The sequence below is a fragment of the Anarhichas minor genome, unplaced genomic scaffold (genome assembly GCF_050575085.1).
Source record: "Anarhichas minor isolate MPS153535 unplaced genomic scaffold, ASM5057508v1 ptg000026l, whole genome shotgun sequence".
Lineage (NCBI taxonomy): Eukaryota > Metazoa > Chordata > Actinopteri > Perciformes > Anarhichadidae > Anarhichas > Anarhichas minor.
In genome coordinates, this window is record NW_027466472.1 from 13,158,710 (window position 1) to 13,186,374 (window position 27,665).

A 27,665-nucleotide genomic window follows, 5' to 3' on the forward strand; every position below is an offset into this window, starting at 1 on the left:
AAAGTAGACTATTTTTGTTTAATCAGCCAAGTATTCAACTCACAGTCCAATAAATCTTGGCGCTGGTAGGAGACAGAACCACAGGCTTCTGCAGGTAGACAGACACGTCTCCTAACTCTCTCTGCACCTGTCTGTGGTCCACACCCTGTTCTGTCGGACTCCCATCTAAAACAACAAAGAAATGCTGTCAGGCCAGGCCAAATTAACAACACAAAAAAACAGCTGAACGGCAACTATTCAGCAAAAAAAGCAAAGCTTTTAGATGAAATTCAACATTGCTCAAGGCAGAAGAGCTTCCCACTGAGCACGCAATTAGTTTTGAGATTGCACATGAAAAGCAAGTTTTTCTAAACCATGTAGCTCATTATCTTGGTGCCAGCCTCTGATTTATTTCTTCAGAAATATAAACTGCAATCAAAATTGTACAAAAGGACTCATATTACACAAGAGTGTAATGAGAAAAAGATGAGTTTCTGCTTATATAACTCACCCTGCGTCCTGACAGGCTCCGAGATCGGGCTGGGGTCGCTGAGGCCATAAGAGTTGACCGCTCTGACTATGAAGAGATAAACGGTGTTGGGGAAGAGTCCCACAACCGTGTGCCTCTCCTGCTTCACATGGTCCGCCACCGTTTGCCAGGTGCTGCCCACTGATTGGCTGAAGGACAAGGGATTGAAAACAATTCTTAAAATGTCTTTCTTGTGATAATGGTTTAACTATACCCCTGTTGTCAGATTAAAAGACTGAATTTGATCATTATTTACCTGTTAAATATTTAGGGGAAAGTAACATGATGTCATCACAATTGAAGGTCAAGATCGTAATCAGGAGGATGTTGGAACACACAGTTTCAATAGTCAAATGTGCTGCCCTCTGTTTGAACATTGTATTCATTTCTGTTATCTTGAGCACGGCTTCATTATCATGTTCTCTTGAGATAACAACTGGTTTGGCTCGGCTCTGGGCTTGTTGTTGATAGCCTGACAGACTGATGGAAGTGGGGCAGGTATATGTCAGCTAGAGAGATTTAAATTTGACATATCCAGTAGATCACATACACGGCAATAATACAAACAACTGGTTACTTTTATTAAGATATAAAAACATTTGTTGCAACCTTGTGATTATGAGAAAACAAAGTGTGTTATCTTAATGTATTGACATCAATTAGTTGGGATAAGGGCTGCAACTATTTATTTTTTATTATTCGTTTACTATTGTTTGGTCAAGGTGCCAATTTTGACGTCAGTTAAAATGAAATTTCAGCATCAATAGTTTGACATTTTGGGAAATGTGCCTATTTACTTATTGGCTTTCTTGCATAGAGTTAGATGAGAAAAGTGGTATTGATTTTCTCATCTAACTCGCTGCAAGAAAGCAAACAAAAAATGTCTAACACATCCTTTCAATAAGAAGGACAGTGTCAGGCATGCAAAGCAATCTCACACAACGTTGATGGGTCTTAACGGCCATTATTGAATGAATGAATATTATATCAGCTGACTTCTTAGATCGAAGAGATTCTGTTCATCTAAAAACTGGCTGGTCTCAGCGTGCGGACGGATACACTGACGATTTTTACTCCTTCTTTTTAATGCAGCAGGTTATAACGACGGCTTCTGAATGGGTCCTGCGAGGATCCAACGGCCCCGACGCTGTGCAGAGATGGGTGACTATCAAACAGCATGAGCAGAATTTAACATTTCCCTCAACTCCGTGGAGGGGAAAATGGCGAAATAATTACAACAAGCAGGCCACAGCATTTTCCTATCATCAGTGTTTCTTCCTCTGCCACCTTTCCCACTAAATGTTCTCCAGAGAAACTGTTTTCCATTTAAATAGAGCCATCCCGCTTTTATTTTTTTATAAAGAAATTGCATCTGTAAATGGGTTCGGAAACAGTGGCTGCTTTAACATTAATCCCCCTTCAAGATTTCTTCTCTTTTAAATTGGAAACGGAATTGTTAGTGCTGTTATTTACTGTGTAAAATACTGGTTTGCACGTCTTTCTTTGTTCCTGCTGAAGCGTGGAAACAAACTATTTGTTGGTGGTGGAGCGTGCAGCAGTGAGTGGATCTTCATCATCAGCTCTGCGTGCAAGTATGCCACACTGAGCTTTCTGTCTAACTCGACTTTTGTGTGTGTGTGTGTGTTTGTGTGCGCACGCTCGGCCTGCACCCTCTCTCTTGCTTTTGTAATGAGTGAACTGTCCAACTGGGCTTGCATCCCCTCCTTCCTTTGCCCCAAGGACAGGACAGAGCTGTCGAGCTGACCACTGCAGTAATTGTCTCTTCTTTCACTCACTGTCCGTCTCACTAAAGCCTCTGGTTGGTTGTTAGAGCTGCTATGACTCTCCTCGGGATTGCCACGGCTAAATACTGATGCAGTGAGTGTCACGGTTTCACTTCAGGACGTCACTTAACATAACTGTCTCTCCCTCAGGCAGGGATGAGTCATGTTGCGAACTCTAATGACTCTAAATGAAGAAGACCTCATTATGGTGGGGCAGTCAGAATGCAAACGAAATAAAACAGAAACAGAGAAGAGCGTGGATAGAGTTGAAATAGCTACAGATACTTGCACATAACTCCCCGTAAACATTTTAACATTACGGATTAAACAAGCAAGATATAACGTGTTAATTAGTGAGATTTTTCTTTTTTGACCTATGAAGAGAGCTAGGCAAGCTGTTTCCCCCTGTTTCCAGTCTTCATGCTAAGCTAAGCTAACGCGCTGCAGTAGCTTCATATTTGAAGATGGATTTACAAACTCAAAATAAACTCCTGTACATTGAACAGTCTTTAAAACAACAACATTAAGGTGTTGGTTCATCCTGTGCCAGTGTGTCACCTGAAGGCCTCGATGATGTAGCAGGTAACAGCGGCCCCTCCTTCATGAGGGTTGGACTGCCAGGTAAGGGTGACAGTGTTTTTGGTCACTTCCGTCACTACCGGCTTCTGCGGAGGCCCCGGAAGCTGGATGAACTCAGAAGCTCTGGATACAGAGACAACTCCATCTTCTGTTACACAAACAGGAAACCAGCGCTGTTAAACCACAACAATAGATGGGTTGTGATCAACATCTTTGCTGAAACTCGAGCGTGTTTTATCCAGTTATGGCTACGGACCGTGCTCTTATGAACAGCGTGTGTAGTTTCTTGAGCACGGAGGTGTCGCGTGAGAGTGACAGAGTGTGAAGTGTAACCGAGAGACAGAGTGTGGAGAGTTTTGGTGTGAGTACCTCTGACAGTCAACATCCCACTCCAGCTCGACTCCCCTGTGGCGCTGGATACCTCGCACGTGTACATCCCCGAGTCTGTGTCCTGTGGAACAGCGGTTAACATTTGAGACAGACGTCGGGAGGAAAAGGAAAGAGAACAAATGCTGCAAGCAGTTTTTAATTTTTCAAAGGATGGTTTGGATCTGTTGAGGATGTTTAGTCCAAGAATCTCTACAGCAAAATCAACATATTTTCAATCCGTCTGGCAGTAGAAGAGTATACATTTACTCAAGTATTGTGCTTTCTGCATACAATTTGAAGTACTTCCATATTATGCTAATGTGTTCTTCTACTCCCCTACATTTCAGAGGGAAATGCTGCATGTTTGATACCTAGGTTTATCTAACATTTATCTGTATAGGTACTAGTTACTTTACAGATTTATTTTTAAGAAGTATAATGTAGCTACAGCATTAATATGATGGTTACAGGTTAATGGATCAAAAAAGCATAATACTTATAATTAAGTTAGGTAGGTAAAGCTTTATGTTATGAGTGTAAACACCTGATGAACGTACGTAAGTCGTAAATCGTTTTAGCTCTGTTTTTGGTCTCCACCAACCCCTGAGGGAAACATCTGTCTCTTTAGCTGCTAAATGCTCCACTATGTTCACCAGATAGATGCTTACTTTGTCTATCTGCTGTTTGGTGCTTTTTCAATGCAAACGGCTGCCTGATGTAGATAAGAGCAGTAGAGTGAAAACAACAAAAACATAAAGGTGATGAAACCTCAACAATGAGCTGACTGAGTAGAGCTGAGGGGAACTGCAGTCGGGTTGTAATTCAGCTTTATGTAAAGGATCTGAATACCTCTTTGACCACTGCTGTCTGGTGGTTTGCCATCATTCTTATCAAATGTAACCCATGCATACCTAAACCCTCTCAGTATTCTTCACCTCAGCCTCAATCGCTCTAAAAGCTCCATTGCTACAAGTCCCGAGGCACTACTCTACCATGCCCTCCTGTTTACATTAAGACCTGTATATGCTTTCATGCTTCACTGACACTCCTGGTGTTGGCTCCAGCCCTGTCCTGGCTGAGAGCCAGTCTGCTGGAACCATCATCAGACCATATGAGATCATCCGCCGCAGTGTTGACCTCTGGCTGACAGACAGCACGGCGTGTGGGCAGGTGAACTTCTTTAGATGACTTCAACTGCTGCTAAAATATTGATGGCTGGGTAGGGGCATCTGCAGGGTAAATATTTTTAGTCCCTCACTTGTCATCTCCATTCCCTCTCTCTTCTTTTTTCTCCCTTGTCATCCCCTTGATGCCACACTAATGCATCTCTTCTGTTCCGTTGAGCACATTGGCATGGCAGATTTCCCCAGCCTCAGTGGTGCACTGGACCAAACCGTAATGCTCCAAGTTTGCTGGGCACCAAAGCCACAGAAAGAGGACGAGAGAGGAAGTGAATAAGCATAGGCGGGGCAGGAGAAGCAATTAAAAGCCGGTCAGATGATAAATCATCTAGCGCAAGTCGATTAACGAAAACGATGCTGCTTTAGCTCCGTCCTGCGTGCACTCGCTGACCTCCAGGTGGGGTTGTACCACAAAGGGGCTGCTGACTGCTCTTCCATCAAAGCAGAACACATTAACATTTACAAACAAGCGCCTTCATTAACATTACAATTACACACCGCATGAGCACATAATTGCGCTGGAGAGATATGCTTTGCCTTAGAGAGATTGTTCTTTGAATCTCAGTCTCACCTTAATTTTACAAACGAAAACGGAATATGTAATGGAAAAGTAAAAAAACTATTTTGCCACGTGGGCTGCAGAGAAAGTGAAAGAGATCAGACAGCAAGATTTACAGTATTCTGCGCTGTTTCCATCGAACATGCAGTCAGTTTTTTCTTCAGTTTAACAGCTAAACTCATCCTTTTCACGCCCTTTCCAATAAATGACACCCACTTAACACACACACACACTTAACACACTTAACACACACACACACACACCTTTATGTCTGTGATTTGCAAAGTGCCATTCTCCATCAAGATCAGTCGAGGTTTATTTCCCAGGAGTCTCTCTCCATCCTTCTCCCATGCAATCTTGACTGAGGGCCCTCCGTTTACACGACAGTGCAGCTGCACCGTCGCACCCCGAGATACAGTCTGATTGGCCGGACCTTGGCGAATAATCGGCGGGACACGACCTGAAGGACCTACCAGTTTGAGGGGAGAGGAGGCAGAACATTAAGTCCCTCTTCTGATTAACTATACAGTGGAGAAAACATACTTGAGAGAGTAGAAAAAAAGCCTATAGAAAATAAGATTATAATGTAGCCAGCTGTTTAAGAGTGCAAAGGGGGAAAATACATTAGATGCTTAGTAGGCAGAAAATAATGGGCTGCATAAAAAGAAAAAAAAAGCTTAAATCTGGTGCTTACAAGTAGGCTGAGGATGAACATTAAGCCTGAAATTCATTGCTCATCCAGCATGAGGTCTGTAACTGTGTTCTTTATGAGCCTTATGGTTATGTACCTACTTAGTAATTAATATGTTTTCTCCTCATTAGCTGATTGTACAGAATAAAGAATATACCTCCCCCTGGTTTGAACCTGACCGTGTGAACTGAGGTCTCACCTCCCTCCACCTCCAGCAGCGCCTTGGTCAACACACTTCCTGCTACACTGATGGCCTGGCAGATGTAGAAACCAGAGTCATCTGGGTGGACATCAGTGATGGTCAGCTCTCCGCTCATGGAGACAGAGTAACGACCAGACTGTGATGGTGGCTGGCCGGGGAACAGCAATATCTAAACAGACAGACAGACAGCAGAGCAGACAAATAAATACAGAGACCACCGTTTTGGATCTTTTGGAGTTGTTTTTGCATTCTGGTTTGTAAAAGGAAGGTTGTGTTTTAAAACATAGGAGTAATTTATCCGTGAAAAGAAAGAAAAAAATAATCTGTAATTGTGTGTACAGTTCTTCACACTTTAGATGTTTATCCCATCCAGGGCACATCTCATCAACTTCTAAACATAGCCAAACAAGCTGCTAGCAATGCTAATGTTGACGTCTAGCAGGTATAATGTTCACCTTCTTAGCTTAGCGTGTTAGCATTCTAACATACAGCTGATGCTGATGGTAATGATTTTAAGTGTTTAGTCAAAAATATTGGACAAAATGAAATTTTAACTTAATTATGGCGCTAAATGACAAGTGAACTCTAATGAATGTCTGTAACAGATTTCATGGCACTCCATTCAGCAGTTGTTTTCCAACAAATGTCAACCTCGTGGTGGTAAAAGAGGAAAACTTGGAAAATTGTCTTTACAAAAAAGCATCCAATTGTAGATAGATGTTTCAGTCTGGACCAAAATGGTGGCCCGACACTAGCATGGCTCAAACGAACAGGAAGAGGTGGCTGTGTGGATAATGCCCACTAACAGAATTTTATATCTGTCCCATTCTTTTTTTATTGTAAGTGAGATGGATGTGAACAAGGGGGAAGGGATCCATCAATCCATTCAGCCATACATTTCATTCCTCTAAGAGGCTTAGACTTTGGTGGAGGGACCTAGGTTATAAGGCTACAGATAATCCCCCGAATACAGCAAAAAGCTCCCAAAACAGCCAAGCCATGCCTCAACCATCCTGCAGACGGAAGCTTATTCACAAAATCTGTGGCTGAACTTCCTGTTGGCTCTCCGACAAGCTTCTGAAAACATCTGATGCTGCTCCTCCAAGTCACTGAACCCAGCTGCTGTTGAGCAACAGGGTATTTATAGTCGGGTACAATGTGGAAGGAGGACAGTGTTTGCCCTGAAGAAGCAGTTTCCACACCTGGTGTACTTCCTGCCACCTCTCCCTCCTTCCTGTCTACTCCCTCCTTCACCCTCATCACTACACTCTTACACTGCGGTCGCAAGCGGGAGAAACATTCCTCGCCAACGCAATACCGCAATGCCTTCCAACACTTTGTGTCTACTCATATCTCTGAGCCAAATGCAAATGTGCTACACTCTCTAGTTTGCCTCTTGCCCATTTCTCTTAGTAAAAAGTGTCTTCAGAAGTGTGAGCTAACTAAAAGTGTCAGAAAAAATAAGACTAAATCGGACAAAACCTGTTCATGTTGTGGTGAATCTTTCTCGCCTTTGAAACAAAGACAAAGTGAAACTGTGCTTGTTGGTATATAAAGAATGAATACAGGATGAGTAAGAAGGCTTGTTGGAGAACAAATGTATTCATACGTGCTCATCCAGTGATTCGTACACAGGAATTAACTGTACAGGATGGTGCTGCAATATTCAGCAGTAGAGGATCTCTTGTTCCCTGCACCAGCCCCCTACCTGGCTGCCCTCTTTCTGCCAGAAGATGGCAGGTGGAGGGTTTCCTGTGGTGCCGCATTGGAAGTTGATGCTCCTCCCTTGGGTGGCAATCTGGTCTCGGGGCTTCGTGGCAATCTGAGGTGGTACTGGAGGAGGGAAAGAGGCGTATCCACACATTAGAAACCCTTACATCTGCATGAAACCCTGTCAAAGTCCTTTGAAGAAGTATTCATTTCCTTTACTTGAATAAAAGTACCAGGAAAACAATATAAAACGCTCCAATACAAGTAAAAGCCTTAAGTACAGAAGTATTATCGGCAGAATAGTGTCAAAAGTGGAAGTGCTGACAACTCATAGACATCTGAAATGTGGCAAGGAGCCAGAACTAAATGTTGCTTTTTTTTGTATTGACAGGTTGGAAACCCCTGGTTTAATCCCGAACAACACATAATATACTTTTAATGTAAAATCTAAATCTCAAAAGTAACCAGAACCTCCATTTGTAGTGGAGTAAAGGCATTGATTGTTGTTCAGGTTTGAGAAAATGTACTCCGTTACTTTCCACTGCGTCTTTGAAGCCTGACCTGTATCGATGAAGCCTGTATCGATGAAGCCTGTATCGATGAAGCCTGTATCGATGAAGCACTCATCAGCTCCCAACAAGCAAAGATTTAAGAGTTGCCTCTTTAACCTTCTGAGCTGTTTGATCCATCACTACACTCTCCACCGCCCTCTCATCTCTAATGAGAGATATCACCTCGGTGTCCTCTGAAAATAACAAATCATCACGCCGCTGGGCGCCGCCGTTCAGATGACATTTACTGAGTTATTTTGGGAAAGGTCTGGGCAGAGTTCCCAATTTCCAGCTCGGGTCAGATTATTGCGTGAGCCACCTCATCACACCCTCTGTGGATTTACACTGACCACCACCTTCTACCTCCCGCCTGAATGATTGGCTCATGCTGCCCGTCGCATGAGAAGCTTCTCCAGCCAGGATTCATGCTCGCTACAAATCTCTGTGCAGCGCATATTCCCACACACACACACACACCTACACACACACACACACAGACAGAGAATGCAAACACATATTTGGCTCAGCACACAATGTATTGTGTTGTAATGTTCTCACTAAGAGCATGTTCCCAAACACTGAAGACGTCTCACACTTCAAAGTGTTTTGATTATGTTTTCGTGAATTTTCTTTTCTTGAGATGCTGTAATGCTCAAACAGATCCAGCGTGTTAGTCTCGTACACTTATTGGCATTAGATTGGTCTCATCTATTTAGGTCTTTTATGTGATTCTTGAGTGGAATCTAATTTGCCCTCTGAGGCAAATTTGTGATTTGTGATTTTGGGCTATACAAAATAAATTGAAATTGAAAATGAATATATGATATTATAATTTTGATCATGTGATACATTTTGAGTTATCTGTTTCATGCTGGTAGTTTAGATGGAAGTTGGAAGTCTCGCAGCTGGTGTGCTTCATATGAAGAAGCTACATATAGACTGTGTGGGAGAGAATATTTGTCATTTTGACATTTGGGGAGATATTAAACAAAGAACGGCGCCAACAGAGGGAATTATTAAAAGTCTCCACAGACTTTGTCTCGGATTTATTGCTTCTCTGCTGTTTTGGGATGTTATGTGATGATTATCAGATCATTCAACACCTGCATTTGAATATCTGAGTTCACTAATCTCTACTGGACATTATAGACTTTTTTTTTGTTTTTATTAGACATTAGGATGAAGGGACGTATACCTGCACATCTGAGAACAGTTTTATTTTTTGTTTTTAAACCATTGTCATTATAAATATAAAAAGAAAGATACATACATGTCTATGCTTGAAAGTTGACAAGTAATAATAGTATAATTTCTTCTGCAGCTCTAGAGGATTTTTTTTCAAATCTGACAAAACCCTGTCTCTTATAAGACCCAAATGTTATGGAAGAGCAATTCTAAATGTCTGGAGTTCCCTTGTATTATTATTCAGTATGAAAAAGGACATGTAATGCACCCAAAATGATTATAATAATACAGCAATCGCTTAATTCTTAAATGTATCAGTAATGTAACCTGAGGTCAAATCATGTGTTTACTTACAAAAAGGAGACCAAGACAAGGTTGTAATTAAAAACCTTAGAGCTGCATTTTGACTGACAGCAGCTGCAAATGATTGAAGGGTTTGAAATGGTGTCACACTATCTTGACACACTCTACAAAGCAGATGTGTGCGTTTGACAGGAGTCCTTAATCTGCTGTACATTGAGTCACTGTGTCTGAGGCTAATGCTTCACTGCAGCAACAGGCGTGCTGTCAACAATTCGGTGCCTAATGGAGGAATTATTTACACCATTAGGCATTGGTTGTTGTTTTAAAACCATTAAGAATACTATACACACAAGAGCACTATTTCAGAAATAACTGAGCAACAAATGCCTTGGTTTAGAGAAAAATGAGATGGAAAATGAACTTACGGAAAGGGCCGACTGGAATGACAATAGGGTTTGAAACAGAATGGAGAGAAATGGAAAATTAATGAGATATCTGAAACGCTGAGCTACAAAACCAAACCGGTGATAGCAAGAAAAAAAAAAAAAAGGAGAAGCAGCAGCAGAATGAATGAAAAACTGCTCGGTTTGGATTTCATTTACACTGATAAAAGCATTAGTGGATAAAGTCGTCCGAGACTATTTAAACCAAGACACACACAGAGAGAAAGAAAAAGGGCACAGAGAGAAAGAAAAAGGGCACAGAGAGAGCGAGGAGGCGAGAGGAGGGAGATAAAGAGAGAGGAAGAGAGAGCGAGGGAGTCATGTCTTATTAATACTGGGACTGCTCTCTGGCAGTGAGTTAAAGCACACATCTACCAAACATCTGTCAAATGGCGTAATCCATACGGTTTAGCATAAGCTCCTGGCAGCACCGCTGGACAGGGACTCGCAAAGATTCACTGATACAAAAACACAGAGCATTGGACATGAAATGGGAGCCGGCTTTGGCATAATTCTGTTGCCATGTGCCTCCTGTATGCATGAACATGAGATTTTTTATGCATGCCTAAGTATGCGCGTGTGCGTGTGTGCACGCATATACAATATGCATGACGTAGTTCTTACCGTGGACTTGCAACATGGCCGAGGCCTCTGTCTTGCCCACACTGTTCTCAGATGTGCAGGTATACGTCCCTTCATCCTGCTCTTTCACGCGGAACAAATGGAGGCTGTTGCCGTTGCGGATTTCAAACCTGGGGATGAGAAAATGAGAGATAATGAAAGATGTAACAGAGAAGGATAGCAAAACTAATTTGGCCGTACTAATCTACAAAAAGCGAAGAAAATCTGCCAGTTGTACAATATAATGTCATTTCTTTCCTTGTCAATCAACCTGTTGCAAGGATTTTTTTTTTTCCAATCAAGTGACATTATCTTGAAACAACCGGAACAATGTGCATGATCTGCATTAGATATTGTCACTGGTTCCTGGAAATTTCTTGGAACAGCTGAAAATCAATTAGAAACAAGTAAGATTATCTTACATATCTCATCTTATTATTTTCGGATTTGTCACTCGATTCTGGAAAAACAGTATTTCATCTCATAACAGTATAGATCAAATATGAAGTTGAGATGGATTTTGCAGAGAATTATTTAATATACCAAACACAACCAGAGTACAGAAAGCTATAATTCAGCTGTCTTTGTCTTTGCAAGGGATACAATGAATCAAACCGGTATAATTCACTTCATTTCATCGACTCATAAACCGCAGCAGGGAAAGATAAAAGAAGTACAAGATAAAAGACAACAAGGAAAAGATGAAAAAAAGAATATAATTTAGCTTTTCACAAACATGAAAAACAACTATTTCATGATTTGCCATCATCACAATTTCCTGTTTTCAAAGTGGACAAATAAACTCTCATGTCTGCACATTGGTGCTGAAGCCAGGAGATGGTTAGCTTAGCTTAGTTTAGCATGGAAACAGAGGAAACAATGAACCTGTAAAACCACAAATTGTCGTTTTTTTACTTCGAAATAATCCACTTAGTTTTGCCTTTTTTTTTACATTCAATTATCATTTAATTATTTAATTTTTGGCATTAAATCTGATATCAATGTCAGCAGCATAATAGGACAATATATACAACAACTGTTGTAGAGCAGCGTTGCAGGGAGAGAATGCATTATTAATCAAATAGATAAACAAAGTATAAGTATGGAACACCTACATGTATAATTTATAACCTCAGCTCAACATATGCTGGCCTATGAGTAATAGGCTCTATGTAAGTGTTATTTTTTAGAGTTTATAGTATTACGTTTTAGAGTAATATAATATTGCAAATTGAAAAAAAATGTAATTATCTAATAGATGCAGTTAAATATATATTATGTTGAGTTTAGATGGAAAAAAGGATGAAACTGGTCACAGGAGATTTATGCAAACTTTCTAATCCTCTTTGGTCTGATGAACAATTACTCCACATATTTCTGGGTCACACGTGTTAATAATCAAACGCACCTTCCTCTAGTAAAGCTGTATTTCTTATTCAGCCTAAGAAGGCGTGTGTGCATTACTCGTCTGACTCTCTATTGGTCTGTGCTTATGTCCGTCACTCTCACCTCCCGCGGGGAAGCTCCCCTTCCTCTCTGCGCCATCGGACAGTGGGAGGGGGATCTCCATGGACCTCACACAGGAAGTCGACGGTGTCGTCCTCCATGACCACCTGGTTCACCGGCCTCCGCACCAACACGGGGCGCTCTGCAGGAGAAGAAAAGACATCAAACATGTCCATCTTATGTTCCGTAAAGGGCCCAATGCTGCTGCACTTTACTCACCGTATACCACCAGCTCTGCAGGATCGCTGTCCTTCTCTCCAACCATATTAGTGCCCACACAAACATACATGCCAGCATCGCTCTTCCTGGTGTGAGAGATCATCAGTTTACCCCCACGCATCTGAAAAACAGCAGTGACCGTTCAAGAGATTAGTCTTCCAGGTGTCCTGAGTGAAGACAACAGACAGATACTCATTGCTATCATAAACGCCTATAATGGACAATCCACATTTGGACACTCTATGTACTGTAAATCCTTCATATTGAAAGTACTAGTCATTTCTGGATAGTGGTGTAATGTAACTAAGTACATTAACTCAAGCATTAGTATTAGAAATACGCAAGTAAAGTACAAGTACCTCAAATGTATACCTATTTAATGTTTATGTTATACTACTATTCCAATACAATAGAGAGTGTAATATTGTACTTTTGGCTCTACTACATTAAAAGCTATGGTTACTTTGAAGATTTTTATTTTTCATACAAACGTATGAGGAAAATGCTACTTACCTTTTAATTCATCAGTAATGATAACCCAATAATATGTTTAATACCGTAACACTCACAGGGACAAATGTCCTTTTACTTTTGATTCTTTTAGTATCTTTTACTACGTAAGTACTTTCATTTAAGTAACACATTCAATGCAAAACGTTTTCTTCTATTGGAGTATTTTTATGTGTGGAATTGTTAGTTTGCTTAATCAAAAGGTTGAATATTTCCTCCATCATTCCTCTATTACTGATGTAAACATTGTCTTTCACACGCTGCAGCTTGTGATTTCCTACAATTAAAAAGCCACCAGAAATGGTGTCCAGCTGTTGAATTTACACATGAGAGGAGAGAACAAAAGGTTACAGCAAAATCCGAGACATTGTCCAGTCTATAGAAATCAAAGGTGTCTGAATTGAATTATGGTCTATTGAAACTATTGTCAAGGTAAATGCCTTTGCCCATTAATGCTGAATAAATGGTGGGTTTATAAAGAAGCTCTGATGAAAACAAAGTCTTATGATTGATGTTTTAGATAACATTTCTCGTTAAATTTATTTTGTATTCATTCCAGCTATTCTTTGGCCGTGTACACTTCTGATTTTCCCCTTAAAAGATGAAGATGGTGATATTCTATATTTCTATTAGTGTCAAACAATCCCATGAAATGACAAAAGCCAACAATGCGTCAGGCTGTGTCTCAATACTTTCTGTCTTACCTCCTTCTCAGCCACAAGACTATTTGTTACTATTAAAGGTAAATCTGACGTGACCACATACTTTCATTTAAAAAAAGGCTAAATTATTTCCAAAAACAGCTGGGCACTGTAGTTTACTTTAGCAGGAGTAAATTGTGAATTTGTTTGGGAGATTTCAGTCATGAATTCATACACATTTGCTCTAGTGGAGCATTTTTTGATTTTGGATTGAAACTTGGCTGATGCTTGGCTGAACATGGAGGGTTTAGGAGGTTAAATGGCGGGGTTTTGGATGCTGGAGTTGCTCGGTCCTTGTTTCAGTGTTCATGTTGAACTCACAGAGATGCGACTATCCCTGGTGCTGACGCGGACGTTGTTGCGTTTCCAGGACACGGTGGGCTCAGGGTGACCACGTGGAGGCACACACTCCAACACCGCTGGCTCGCCAGCAGCCACCACCACATCGCTCGGGGCCTGCCGGAAATCATCTCTCAGGACTGAGAAGAAAACACAAAGAAATGTAATTAGCTTCAGAAGCCCTGTCTGTCTGATGTGTTCAAAAACAAAGCCTGCAAATCAGACCCACAGATCAGTGAGCAGCAGCACAGACACATCACCAATATCTTTAAAAGAAACACATATTCGTCTTGGAAATCATTTCCCCTTATTGTCTTGAGTGAACCATCTTCTTGCAGAGGGTGTTGGCTGAAAACAAGCTTATCGAGAGAAAGTCAATTATTGTGTTTGCATGTGCATGACTACTCAAATCCTGGCGACGTCCTTGTTAGACGGCGCTCTGTTTTAATGTTTTCCCAGGCCTGTGCCCTACTCTGATGCTGTCTCTCCTGTCAGAGCAGATGAATAATGCACATCTCTCAGTCCAACATGGAGTAAACAAATAAAAGCACATCCATAATTTAGCCCATGTGTGAGGGAGAAAAAAATGGCCTGTGCATTAATGAAGGGATTGTGTCTCTGATTCCAAATGCTATCTTATAAATCTGAAACACTCAGACTGGAATACAATCAGCTCTGAACTGAAAATCTATCCTCATGTCACCCCTGACGTTTGCACTCTCGTAACCCTGTGGATGATGACAGGATGAGAGGACTTTGACGCGGCGGCGTTTGATATCTTCTAATCTTCGACTGTGATTGACAGATGAAAGCCTCAGTGTGAACTGTGAAAAGGAGCGTTCTCATGAGACCTCATGTACAATGGAGACTCATACTTCAACGCTGACAGGCTCACATTTTCAAACACACACCCAAATGGTTTTACTCTTCATGGTGGACCACATCCTGTATCTACAGCCTACAGGCTTCTTTTTTTTTTTTATCATTCGTGCATAATCCATCAATACAATCTCCTATTACACCTTCATGAATATTTTAGTGATCTTTCACAGATACAAAGATCATCTGCTATCTACGATCCATGGCAATGGACTAAAAATCAACACACTCTATCGTCGATTGAGCAATACCCTAAAACCCCGCCCCCAAAAGCAATCATCCAATCATAGCTCACCAACAAAAACAAGGCTCCGCAGGTCTGTCAAGTCAGGAGTTTTAAGGGTTGTAAAAAGTTGAAGGAATGGATTATTATACTGTGAGTTAAGTTGCAAGCTACAATATCAAAGTTTAAAGTAATAATAGTGGCTCTGTCCTCCACTGTTTTTGGTTTGAGGAAGTTTACACTGCAGCCAAACTGGCGTTATGTTTGCCAAGCTCATTGATTATTCTTCATCCAGAAATCCTTTTCTCTTGTAAAAATGTATGACATACGAACACTACCACACACATTTGACTATTGTTATTTGTTTGCTAGTTTAATTCAAGTCAAGATAGCTCTACAGGTAGCAGGAGATGAACTGTGGGTGTCCAACATGGGGTTAAAAGCACAGAAACCTGATCACACAAGTAATGTTAGCATTTGTTATAAAAAAAAGTAACATTAGCACATATGTATGAAATGCTTTGTTGCAGTCGCTGTTTGCCTGCTGCAAAAGTCAAGATCACAAAAGGTCACAGTCTTTTAGCATTAAATCATGTTTGCAACAACCAAGTGCATATTTCATATATTTTCAGGGTTCTGGTTTGTCAGCAAAAATGTTTCAAACAGCATTAGCATTAGCTTACAATTTAGAAAATCTGCTAATGATAGCATTTCTGTTTTAGCCAGCAAAACCCACAGCCATTAGCTAGATAAGAAGTTCTGTTTATTTCTGTTAGATTATGATTATCTTGTTCATCTGCAAATTCTGAGTGGTAAATCATTGTAAACTATACATTAACAAGCAATTAGCAAGAACAAAAAGTTTGACGTATCAACCGGAAACATTCAACTGATGTAATCTGTAGTCTTTACTCATTAGGATTGACTGACATTACTGTAATCCACTTTATATCGACTAAACCATGAACTTATTTCATTCTAAGACAATTACCCTAAATACATAATTAAATCCAAGCCATATTAATTATCCATCAGTATGTCTGACAGGTCTGTGTCAACATGGCTGCTCTGGCCTTTAAATACAGCATCAATATTCAGATCCAGTGGGTTTGAATAAAATCTCATCTGAAATGACGATCACAGCCGTTTAAAGACGGAAAATTATTCCTCACTCTAGTTCGACTGCCATCATTGTCTTGGGTAAAACCAACATGATTTTACAAATCTAAGTGAAGCGGCTGACAGTTTTCTCTCAGGTGTGAAGTAGACATCAGTCAATCTGTATATTATACGCCCTTTTCTTCAACATACTCGTTGATATGAATCAATCAATCACACTTTCCTGTCTTCTTACAGTTAACTGAACTTTATTGAAATGGATGTGGAAGGTTACTGTCTTCACCGAGTGGGATTCTTAATGCCATGACATTTAGGATAAGGAAAAGTGAGAAGTCTTTATAAAACAAAGACTCGCTCAGAACTTCTAACCTCTTTTATTAATCTTTTTATCACACTGCAGTGATAGTTTCATTATTATTTGTAGTCAAACACTGTGACAACGGAGGAAAACCCTCACTGACAGGGTGGCTTGTAGACATATATAGTGTGGACATCTGCAACAGAGAAGTAAAACACCTTAAAGACCCTCACAAACCAGGAGAATTGAGGAGCCTTTGCGGGAGCTATAGCAAAAGCATGTGTGGACTGCAACCAGTACAACTTGCTCTCCTCCCAAAGGTCTGTTCACCAAACAACCCGACCCTGTTCACTTGGCTGCCTGTTTCAAATGCTTTGCAGAGCTGAGGGGCTAATTGAAAGCACTGCGATATTTTTAGACCTCCGTATGGTTATACGCGCACAGAGACCTTTGTTTCACTGCCATGGTGACTGAAGTGAAAAAGTTATGGGCAGAGAGCTAATCCCTGAACTGCACACACACACAGACACAAACACACATGCACGAACACACCTTTAGCATTTGAAACCCAGCGTCCCCGGGCGCGGACTTGCAGAAAGTGGGACATTTGAGGGTTTGAAACGCATACCAGACTACCCCCCAAACACTGTGCAACACAAGCTCCGAAATTTTCTTTGAAGCTGTGTTCAAGTTAATGTGATCCGTCCTTGCTCCGACTTAAAAGCAGGCCAGTTTCTCACGTATGTTTATGTGTGATGATGATCCCACCACAGAATTGACCAATCGCCTCAGAAACACAAAGACGAATCCTCCCTCCCGCTCCTGAGGGGCTACTGTCCCTAACTTAACTTCTCAGACATAATAAGACTAAGTTGCCAAATAATCTCTTAAACCCGGCCCTGCGCTCTCGCCTCCGTCCATCCACGCTGGGCTCAGACAGGGAGCGTGGTTCCTGCAGGGCAGCTGAGGTTTGACCCTGCCTCTGCAGAGACAAATCTTCATTTTTCCCCAAGGCACTTCCTGTGAGCTTAAATAATGGCAAAGCAGGGCTAAATGACATTCAGCGGTTTCATCAGTATTTCTGTGGGAGCTATTAGAGAGCGCCCATTCATTTTCATAACTCTAATATTTCAGGGATATACAGATTAGGCGATTTAATCTCCAGGAGAATATCCATCACTTGATTTTTAAGTGACATTTATCTATCTCTCTATCTGTAGTGTTTAGCAGAGAGGAGCTCTCAGACCGCAGAAAGGCCATCTGTTGGTGTTTTTAGAAAAATGAACAGAGGGAGGAAGACAGATTAATCACAAGAAAGCTCGATGTATGGCATTCGCTCTTGGTATTACATGCACAGGGCTGATTAATGTATGTTGTTGTACATTTGTTAATTGCATGTGACTTCGTCAAAAATCAAGCAAACACAGGGCAAATTACTTAACAGTTCAAAGACCATCTACATACCCAGCAAGAAAGAAACATGATGGCGAGTGTGACATACAGGACAGGGAAAAAAGACGAAAAAAAAAAAGAGGCTTTTGTGCTAAACACGAGGTGACAGTGAGTGTGGGAAGCAGGCAGTGCAGGCAGCGTGGGCCGGACAGATGTGTGAACGGCTACCAGCCTCTGTGTTTTCACAGCCGACAGGTAAGAGGGTGGACAAAGAGGTTGAAGGACAGCAGAAGTGCACATTATTGAGAGTCTTATACGACCCGCTGCATGGCTCCAATTGTTCTTTTATTCCGGAGAGTAGTAAACCCGTTAGGGAGGTGGTCTAATCCCATTGATACTGCCCTGTCACAGCTAATGGATGCTTTGCCTACAGAGAAGAGAGATTGCTTTAATCCATCCATTGTCTGATTGTGTTGATGGAGGATGAGAAGAGACTCACGGGCAAATGGTCTTTATGAAAAACTCATGGCTATAAATTCATCCACTTTGCCAAAAATGTGATGATGTTTCAATTACAAGCAAACATTGCACGCAGGCAACACATTTTGCTTCATTAGCGAGGTTTGGCAGTGCTCATATAAACCACAGCAGAGGTGATTTGCACAGTTTCAGTCAAACTTGCATCTAATACGGATACATTCTAAATTGCACATATATAAACCGTATTCATCAGGGATCACATGTATCCGATATCCACAGTGAAAAATGAACCTAGAGCAGAAGAAGCCAAGAAACAAGCTGCAACCAGAACTTTGATTCCTTCATAATCCCTCATCAGCAGTAAGAGGAACATCTGGCTCTAAAGCCGTTTAAGCAACTTTTATTTTTTTATTTGTCCTACTTTATTCTAATCCTGCCGCACCATGTGGCTGTCTCTTCGCTGAGACTGGGAGACATTCACATTCACGATTTTGAAATATACACCACTACTGTTTCTGCCCCCTTTCTGTTTTGTTTTAAAGAAGCAGAAAAAAAAACACAGTTTGGGAGGCTGGAGGAATGGATTTCAGTGTAAACAAACAACTACATCGGTGAAAACATTTCTGCAACGATATTAAGAGCCTTAAAGAGGAATTAATTTTTCTCTGCTCTGGCACTTTGCTGAAATGTACGCCCAAACCCTGCAAGAGTTAATACAGAAAACGTATCCCCACGATGTGGATCAACCAAGCAGCTTGATTGGCATATAGGTCCGCACTACTAGTTGTTGAGATTTGGGAGGTGGCTGCACTGGCTCATCCGCGATCCATTTGCAATCTGTCATTACCCATAACACCCTTTTCTGCACATAGCTTCACTAAGTCTCGCAGCCGCCAGTTCAGTGAAAAGTCGTTATCCTGTGGCTAAGACATACACGGGCTTGAGCGAGTGAAGTGTGAAATCTGCAAGTGCACTGCAGAGAGAAGTTTTCGTCATGCAGCACAATTCATTATGCACCATTCGCTGACAATTAATGTGTAACTAATGTGGTTAAAGCCAGGTTTGTGTCAGCACTCCTAACTAACAGTCGAACAGATGCATCGGTATTAATTACTGCTCAGTGGGAGTTTTGAGCTCTTCCTCCTCCCACCTGTTGTCCCTCAGACTGCTGCCTCGCGCACACACCCACACACACACACACACACACATTTCTGCAAGACCACCAGCTTAAAAACTGGCCTCTCATTAACACTGCCCCCCCCGACCTCCCTGCCAGAGCTAATTGGGTCACAATTTACCCCACAGTCAGCACAACCTCACGCAGTGGGGAGGGGGGAGTCTGAGACCACCACCATGCTGCCTTGGCATATGCCCTCTCCAGCCGGAGGCAACGAGATTAGCAGCAAAAACAGGCACTTATTAATACCGTTAGTCACTCAGTGCCTGCAGGTGAATCATCCCTTTACCAATATGACTGCACTGTAATCTCCAGCTGCACACAACACTAAATTTCATTATCAGCGATTTAAAGGAGGCAGTATGACAGTACACGCATCATATCTTCTCCCAGCTTGGATATTTGCATGAGTTGCATCCGCACATGGTTCCCGATATACAGTATATCTGTATATCCCTATTATTGGATGCGAGCTACATATGAGGTCAGCTCGCCATGAGCACTTGCACACCCTCGCCAGCAAGGAAGCCTCAATATGGTGGAAGATACGACTGTGCTCAAATTGCTGTTTTGTGTGTTTTTTTTTTTAAGGAGGACAGTTCGACCTCGCTAATCTGTTATGGTTCTTTCCCTAATCAACCTAGTGAGTAATCCATTTCCTCACGCCAAAGAGAAGCTGCAGTTCAGCCCGAGGCTGAGCCACACTGGCACAATTAGGAGGGAAGAAAGACAATGGTACGTGTCCTCGACCGAGGAGGGAAAATAATAAGACACGGCTCCTAGTGGGAGCATTTTACTTCAGTGCACTTTCACCACAATAACAGAAAGCTCACCCTCCCCTGCTGCACTCAGCAGCAGCAGCAAACACTCGAAGAAACACACAGCTGTACATGCATGCTCACACACATGATCCTGTTGATGCACACGGAGAGACCTTGCAGGTGATTTGGTGATTATCTGCCTGTCATAGAGAAGGGCAACAGCTGTGTTACAGTTCTCAATACGACTAGCAGTTTGTTGTCTGTAGACACGATCAAGCGAAAACGCCACAATTTCACTGGTTCCAGTTACTCAAATGTGATGATGTGCTGCCTTTATTTGACATATGACAGTTAACTGAATATCTTTGGGTTTCGGAATATTGATCAGACATAATTTTGGACATTTTATAGGCAAAAGGACGAAGAGCTTTTCCGTGAAAGTTGATTGTATGAACTGAAGCATACGTGCAGCATTACTTGGATGTGGCCATGAACGTTCACAACCTGGGTGTTATCCTCATACGTTTGTCCATAATAATATGTTATTCATCACCTCCACTGTAGAGATTTTGGGGACTCAGATCAAGACCAGAAGCACAAGCCTCCCACAGCTTTCCAAAACACTTCAGATGAACAGAAATCACTTCAAAAACTTGTTGTTTAGCCTGACCGACAGTAAACACAGAAAGTAGTAGTGAGTTGCATAGCATAACGGATGACACAAAGACAAGCGTTTGAGGTCATGGTTTTTCTGTTGAATTGAAGTGTTTTGAATGTTTTAGGAAGCTCGCGCTCCTAAAACATCCAATTGATGTCGATCTTGCCAGTGGCTGTATTTCCCAAATCTTTGCTACGGAGGCGGTGAGTTGAATTAGATGTGAACCGATCCAGCTTTCTCTCTCCTGCTACCGATTCCTGATTTATTCAATGCCTATACCATTGATAGTCTACATATTTCCTGTATTTAGAATCTGCATACCACACATTCATTTAAATCATCTTAATGATTGAATGTATGACGTGCTAAATCAGTAGTTAACTTGATAATGCATAAAACATGTTTAGATTTCAAGCTGGAAATACACACTTAGGGGCTAAAGACAAAATATATAATTGTCTCACTAGTCTAAAATTAGGAACAAATCCACAGACTATTACTTATTACTGAATTTATCTTAACCGACACCACCATCTTCTTAGGAGTTGCTTCCCGCAGTCTGGTTGTTTCATATCATTATTCTTAAGCGCGGCCAAATCTCTAGTGGACCTCCATAAAGCTGCCAGACGGCTGCGAAAAGATCTGGGACACCACTGTGAAGCATCTGTATACTAGTACACGCACACACATCAACACAAACACACGTTAAGGACTATGATCAATAATGTAGAGGCTTACTGGCAACATCCAGTGAAGCATTACGACTAATGGCCTCTCCCAGGTAGTTGCGAGCCACACAGGTGTAGACGCCCTCGTCTGGTTTGCTCCGGCGTCCGTGCACGATGCGCAGGAAGAAGAGCGAGCCGCTGGGCAGGAGCATGCGGTGAGACCGGGGGTCATCTTTGTCTGTCTCCACGCGCTCGCCATCCTTATACCACTCTATACTGGGAGCGGGTCTGCCCTCTGCCTTGCAGTTGAGGGTGGCAGGCTCCCCCTTGGAGACGACCAAATCCGAGGGGTCCTCCACAATCCGAGGTGCGCTGTCTTCAAACCGTGCCCGGGACCCTGTGAAGAGGAGATGAGGGCAGATGTTATCTATCCATCTGGCCACCTGCCATTCATGAAAACATACAATCTCTTTGTGACAGAACAGACAGCAACATAGCCATTTCAAAAGGGAAAAATACCTTCCCTAAGAGGTTGCTGGACAAAGACACCGGCTTTGTGTTGGATAAATGTGTGTGTAGCGAAGCATCAAATCATGGGTAATCTCTCTTTGAAGGTCAACTCTGAATTCAGATGAAGACATCACATTTTCAATTAAAAAAAAGACCTTTGAACCTGTGCTTTTCAGATCATTTGATGTCTATTTGTTCTTGCTATATTCTGCAAATAGCAAAACACAGTAACTCCACATTGCCGTAAGAGAATACCTATATATTTATGTATATATACCTATATAACAGAGTATTTTCACAGAAGACTCTGCCTGTACAGAGGATTCAATCAGCCATGTGATATGGTAATGGGCAATCTCTGTCAATCAGGATTGTTGCTGAGGTGGAGACGATAGTTGTTGATAGGCTGACAATAAGTCGAGCAGTTCTATGCCTTTAATGGGAGAACGATGTTGAGAGAACGAGATGTAGATAACTCTCTGGGCATCCATTACTGCCTTCCCTTAGCTGCGAGAGAGAGGCACACCGCTTCACATCCTAAGGTGAGCTTTTAGATGAAGACCAAATGTCTGTGTGTTACAGTTGGAGAAATGAATAATTCAAAATGCCGCTGCTTTTAAGAACAGATGGTCTCTCCCTCGCTCTGAAAAAAAGAAAACGAAATGGTCACTGTGCCACTGATTATTGTGCTGCTCCGTCGGAAGCATTTCAGCACATAATCTAAACTGCATGAAATCCCTCATTATCGTCAGAGAGGAGCAGTGAGGAGTAACCCAATGACACACATGTTGTTGCACATGCCTCGCTTACATTATACTTAAATCTGAGGCATCAGGATAAACCCTCACTTTTCAGCTGTAAGCTGATTTATGTCTTTTCATGAACCGATTTGATCCACGCGGGGGCCAGGAGCCGCCATCATGGCACAAACCTGAGGTAAACATCTAAAGAGCGATCTGAGCGCTCTCAGCTAAAGACCCCAGGGTCACACACCAGGACAGCTCAAAACACTAATGCCGGATGAATACTAATCGAGCCATTAAAATGTGCCGTAGCACCTCCAGTTTGTTCACAAAAAGAGAACTCGTGTAAATCATTTCATGCTAGGCCTGTACTGCTAATCCTTAAAGATATTATAATGTACTTCCCTTTAGATTATATTCTATCACATCTGTATGGTATGTGTGAGGAGTACATAGTGACACATCTGACTGTGTTTGTCCACAGACAATTTGTTTTGACTTTGGAGAATCGTCTCCACAGCTGAGTGATGTCCTGGTGGTGAACCGTGGTCTAAAGCACGCAAAAAGGATTCGCAGGCGGTTTCAAATCCCAGCTCATGTGACACAGTTACATCACTCTGAACTCTCCGTCTTCCATCATAACTGGATTTTATCACAAACACAAATACTGCGAGAGAGTGGACTTCTTAAGAGATTACTTACAGCAGTTTAATGCTGCATTTCCATGAAGTTTGTATCTAAATCCATGCGGCTAAGTCCGAGATATCTGGTACTACAACTGAGGCAATGATGTTGAGCAGCAAACACTGGATTCTACACTTCCCATAATGCAACTTAATGCACTTAATTGTGTAATCCACATACAAATCTGTTGTAAATCAGTTTCATTATGCAGCAAAATGGGACTACAATCTGCATTTTGTAGTGCAACTCTTTAGTACCATGACAATAAAATAACCTTGCAAGCCAAGGTGACATCACTAAGACATCATGAGGGTTATTTCCTCACACTTGGCAAAGCTCCTTCAAAGCCACACAAGACATTATACAGCTGTTGTCAGGCTGAGTAGCACTACTCACAGGAAGTAAAGTGATAATCATGTCTTAAATCAGTGGAATGCCCCTTTAAGTGGTTGTCAGCTAACAAATGATCATAATTACAGTTTTATATTTACACGTCCAGCAGTTATGGAGCAAGATTATCATTAATTTAGACTCATATTGCTGTCCACCTGACTAATGAAGCTCTGTTGTTGGTCTCCACCAACTCCTGAGGGAAATATCTGGCTCTTTAGCTGCTAAATGCTCCACTATGAGGTCGCTAACTGTGTCGACCGTTTGGTGCTTAACAGGCAGCATGGAGTGGGTTACTTAAAGTAATCATTTTAAAGATCTTCATTAAAATAAATGTCTACTAAGTCACTATGTCGCTGAATGAAGTAACACAACAGTGGTTGTGTTACCTCGCGTCTCCAAAACAAGACGGCGGCAATTTTCGTCATTTTTGACAGCAGATCAGTTTGAAATATTTCGGGGAGTCATGGAAGAAAAAGGGAGCAACCACAGTGAGCTGTTAGATGAAGCGCTGCGGGCGACAGGCGGCACACCTCTAACTTTTCAGCGATGGTCACCGACAACCTTCATTTTCGCTGTCCCCAGACTCATGCCTTGTGCAGCATGAAATCAGATCACAGTTGCTCACTGAATGATGGAAAAAGGACAATTATTGACTGACGTCTTCAATGAAATGGCCATAGTTTGTTTTGCTGTCCCTAGTGTTCTGGGACTGATGTAACCACCAGTAATTAGGGTGTCGCCAAATCAATTAGGACTGAAATCTCAAGGATTATCGTTTCAAGCCGTTTTCAGCTGGATGAGAGCTGTGAGGCTGAACCAAAACAGTTAAGACGTGGACCATGAAAACCAAGACAATAAGCTGAAAGACACCAAACCTCTCCGTAGAGTGGAGTGAGGGGGAGTGCAGAGTCCTGCAGATCACTGTGGAACGTCCCTTCTCATGCCACATCCATCGTTCATGAAGAAATGATCAGTGCAGCTTTAATGTAACGTAAGAGGAACGAACACCCATTCCTCTGAGGGATTTTAAAGTTTTACTTGCTCATGTTTTTAATAAAGTATGTGAGTATTCTAATTAGTGTGGCTGTGTTTGTGTGTTGATCTCAATGAGATTTCATGCATTAATTATTTGAATTATTTAACCGTTTGTAGATAGGAGTTTTGTCTTTACTTATCACTGTGTGATCCTATAAAACACTCAAATGGCTCTCTCTTGAGACAACTGATTTAGGTTCAACTTCTAATGCATTTAAATTATAATCTTTATTTGTTGTCTCTTGTTGTCATTGATTCCTCTGATAAGTACCTGACCGTTCCAACCAACTATAATAAAACCATCAATCTGCCATTAACAACACCATTAACTATTAACAATGGGTCATTTTCCTCCTTTTACTATACAAATACCGCGGCTGTAGTCGAGGCTCTCTGTTTTGCAATGTTTTCTCTCCAGCTTAATGAGGTCCAGCTGTCCTTGTGCTCGGTGTGTTAGCACATACTGTGAAGTTCTGCTTGCTTTCAGTTCGTTTGAATGGCAGGAATGTCACCGTGACAAATACTTGTGTATTCGTTGTACCGAGTGTGTATTTGAATGAGACGCCTTCAAAAGATGTCGAAAGGGATTTTAACGCCCCCTCCAACTCTGCACTCCAGTCCAATATGAGAATGAAAAGTGCATCAGAAACACATTTTTTCACTGACAAATCAGGATAGGGGATTATAAATATTGATTAGTGGGTACTAACAAGAGCTAAGGCTATAACGCAACACTATCACTGGGGTGCCATCGTGTGTTACAGGGCAAATGTACTCTAGAAAAAGAAAAAGAATAGCAAACAGCTTCAGGTGGCCAAAGTGACAAGCAACAACCTGCTCCTGTGACAAGTGTGCAATCAGTGAAAAGTCTGCGCCGCCTTGAACACGTCAGCCATTTTCTTTGTAAGAAAGAACATTTTCACAACGCGCTTGCTTCGTGACAGGAAGATTGTGGTGCATCGGTTGAAAGCACCTTTTAGCAAAAAAGAAACATCACGGGCGTTAATGGGGACCTCTGTGAAGGTATGTTTTGAGTCAGATCATAAACACGGCCCATTAGCGCTGGCAGTGGGTCCTCGGAGATATCCCAGCGCCTATGGTAATTTAGAGTGCGATTTGGTTTGCGTGAAAAATATTAATCTGGGGCATTCTGGTGTGAAATGACTTTCATGTTTACAAGAGATGAACAAGCAGAAGTAGAAGGACATCGCCTCAGAGCAAGTTACATAAACACAGGAAAAAATGTTTCCCAATCCTAAAATTCACAGCTTTGATCAATTTGTTGCAGCAAATTACAGCGGGAGAATATTTTCAATTTGCTGCACATTCAACTTCATGAAAGTATTATTTTGGAGGCATCAGAATAAGAGACTGGAGTCATGTATGACTGCTTTTAGTTGTTGCTCAGCAGCAAATAAAACACAAAAGTAGCACTTCACAATGAACAAATACAGCTGGGTGTGTTAAAAAACACACAGGAGATCAGCGCAACAATGTTTACCAAACAGGAGGCAAAATGTCCAACTCAACAGGTATTGATTCAAAAGGCTTCCTTTGAATGTTATGACACAAAACAAATCAGTGTTAAAGCCCCGGTAGTTCTGAAACCCTGTCAGAGAGGACGAATCAATAAAAGCCTTTTAAACACATCTGAACTTCTAGGAACCTCACAGACGTTCAGCGCGAGCGGCAAAAGAGAGTCAAGAGAATCCATTAGAGGGAAAAGCAGGCAACCTTCAGCTGTCGTCAAAGAAGGACTTTTGCGAATGAGGGTGCCCGGGGTGTCGAGCAAGGTTATCTTGTGCGGTCTCAAGGCTATCCTGAGGACGTATGACCGTGTCAGGACGAGGGGCACAGGAGCTTCTCGTGGAGGAATATAGTAAATTCAGATCCAACATTTTTAGCCCCATGTTGTTATGGGTGAGGCCTCTTCCGATGTTTACTGGCCCTCCAATCCTCGCCTCCCTCGGTAGCCTGCTGGTATCGGCCTTTTGTGTAGATAAGGGCTTTGTTTACATTTCAGTGAAGGACATATTACTCTTGTTGATATCAAGAACAACTCAAATTTGTATTTCTTGTACATTTTCTTTGTTGACGTGAATTACTTTAGAATCTTGTGGTTATTAGTTTTTCAAATTCCTCTTCTTTAGAAGACTATAGGCTTTAGACTATAGGCTACATTGTGTAATATGGGACTGATTTGAGAGCCACATTGCGTGACGTAAAGCTACTTTCTATAATACTGGAACATTTACCGTGTTTGTTCACAACTGGAGGAGCTCTGTATCTCATTTTTTTTGTATTTGAAGAGCTCATTGGCTTTAAATATGCATTATTGTTTTTTGTGTGTTTTTTTGGCTACTTGAAGGCAGGTTTGAAACAAGTTGTGAAAACAACAGCACTGACATCACCTGTTAGCAAACAGCCGGCATTATGAGGAGCAACATTATCATTCATTTGGACTCATCTTTAGCTGATAAATGCTCCTCTCTGTTTACCAGCTAGTTGCTAATTTGTCTGTCTGCTGTTTGGTGCTGAACACTTAGTGTACGGTGGGGTTTTAGAGCTTTTATTTTGCTGAAAACAGCTTCCTGTTTTGGCCAAAAACACTATGAGAGAGGTGAGAGTGAACCAAAAATGGTAGAGTTGTGGACAACTAAACAATGAGCTGAAACTCACAATAA

At 41.7% G+C, this 27,665-nt stretch overlaps 1 protein-coding gene across 1 annotated transcript in view; it reads right to left on the bottom strand.

Annotated features, from left to right (window-relative positions):
• The window catches only part of LOC142959402 (roundabout homolog 2), a 43,288-nt gene that overhangs the window by 12,158 nt on the left and 3,465 nt on the right, over nt 1-27,665 (bottom strand). The window contains exons 2-13 of the mRNA XM_076100654.1: nt 21,687-22,013; nt 13,944-14,101; nt 12,412-12,532; nt 12,196-12,334; nt 10,690-10,817; nt 7,582-7,706; nt 5,871-6,042; nt 5,244-5,449; nt 3,241-3,322; nt 2,851-3,019; nt 491-657; nt 44-165 (exon numbers count right to left, since the gene is read on the bottom strand). Coding sequence (XP_075956769.1) covers nt 44-165; nt 491-657; nt 2,851-3,019; nt 3,241-3,322; nt 5,244-5,449; nt 5,871-6,042; nt 7,582-7,706; nt 10,690-10,817; nt 12,196-12,334; nt 12,412-12,532; nt 13,944-14,101; nt 21,687-22,013 — 1,916 coding nt within the window. The remainder of the gene's footprint in view (nt 1-43; nt 166-490; nt 658-2,850; nt 3,020-3,240; nt 3,323-5,243; nt 5,450-5,870; nt 6,043-7,581; nt 7,707-10,689; nt 10,818-12,195; nt 12,335-12,411; nt 12,533-13,943; nt 14,102-21,686; nt 22,014-27,665) is intronic.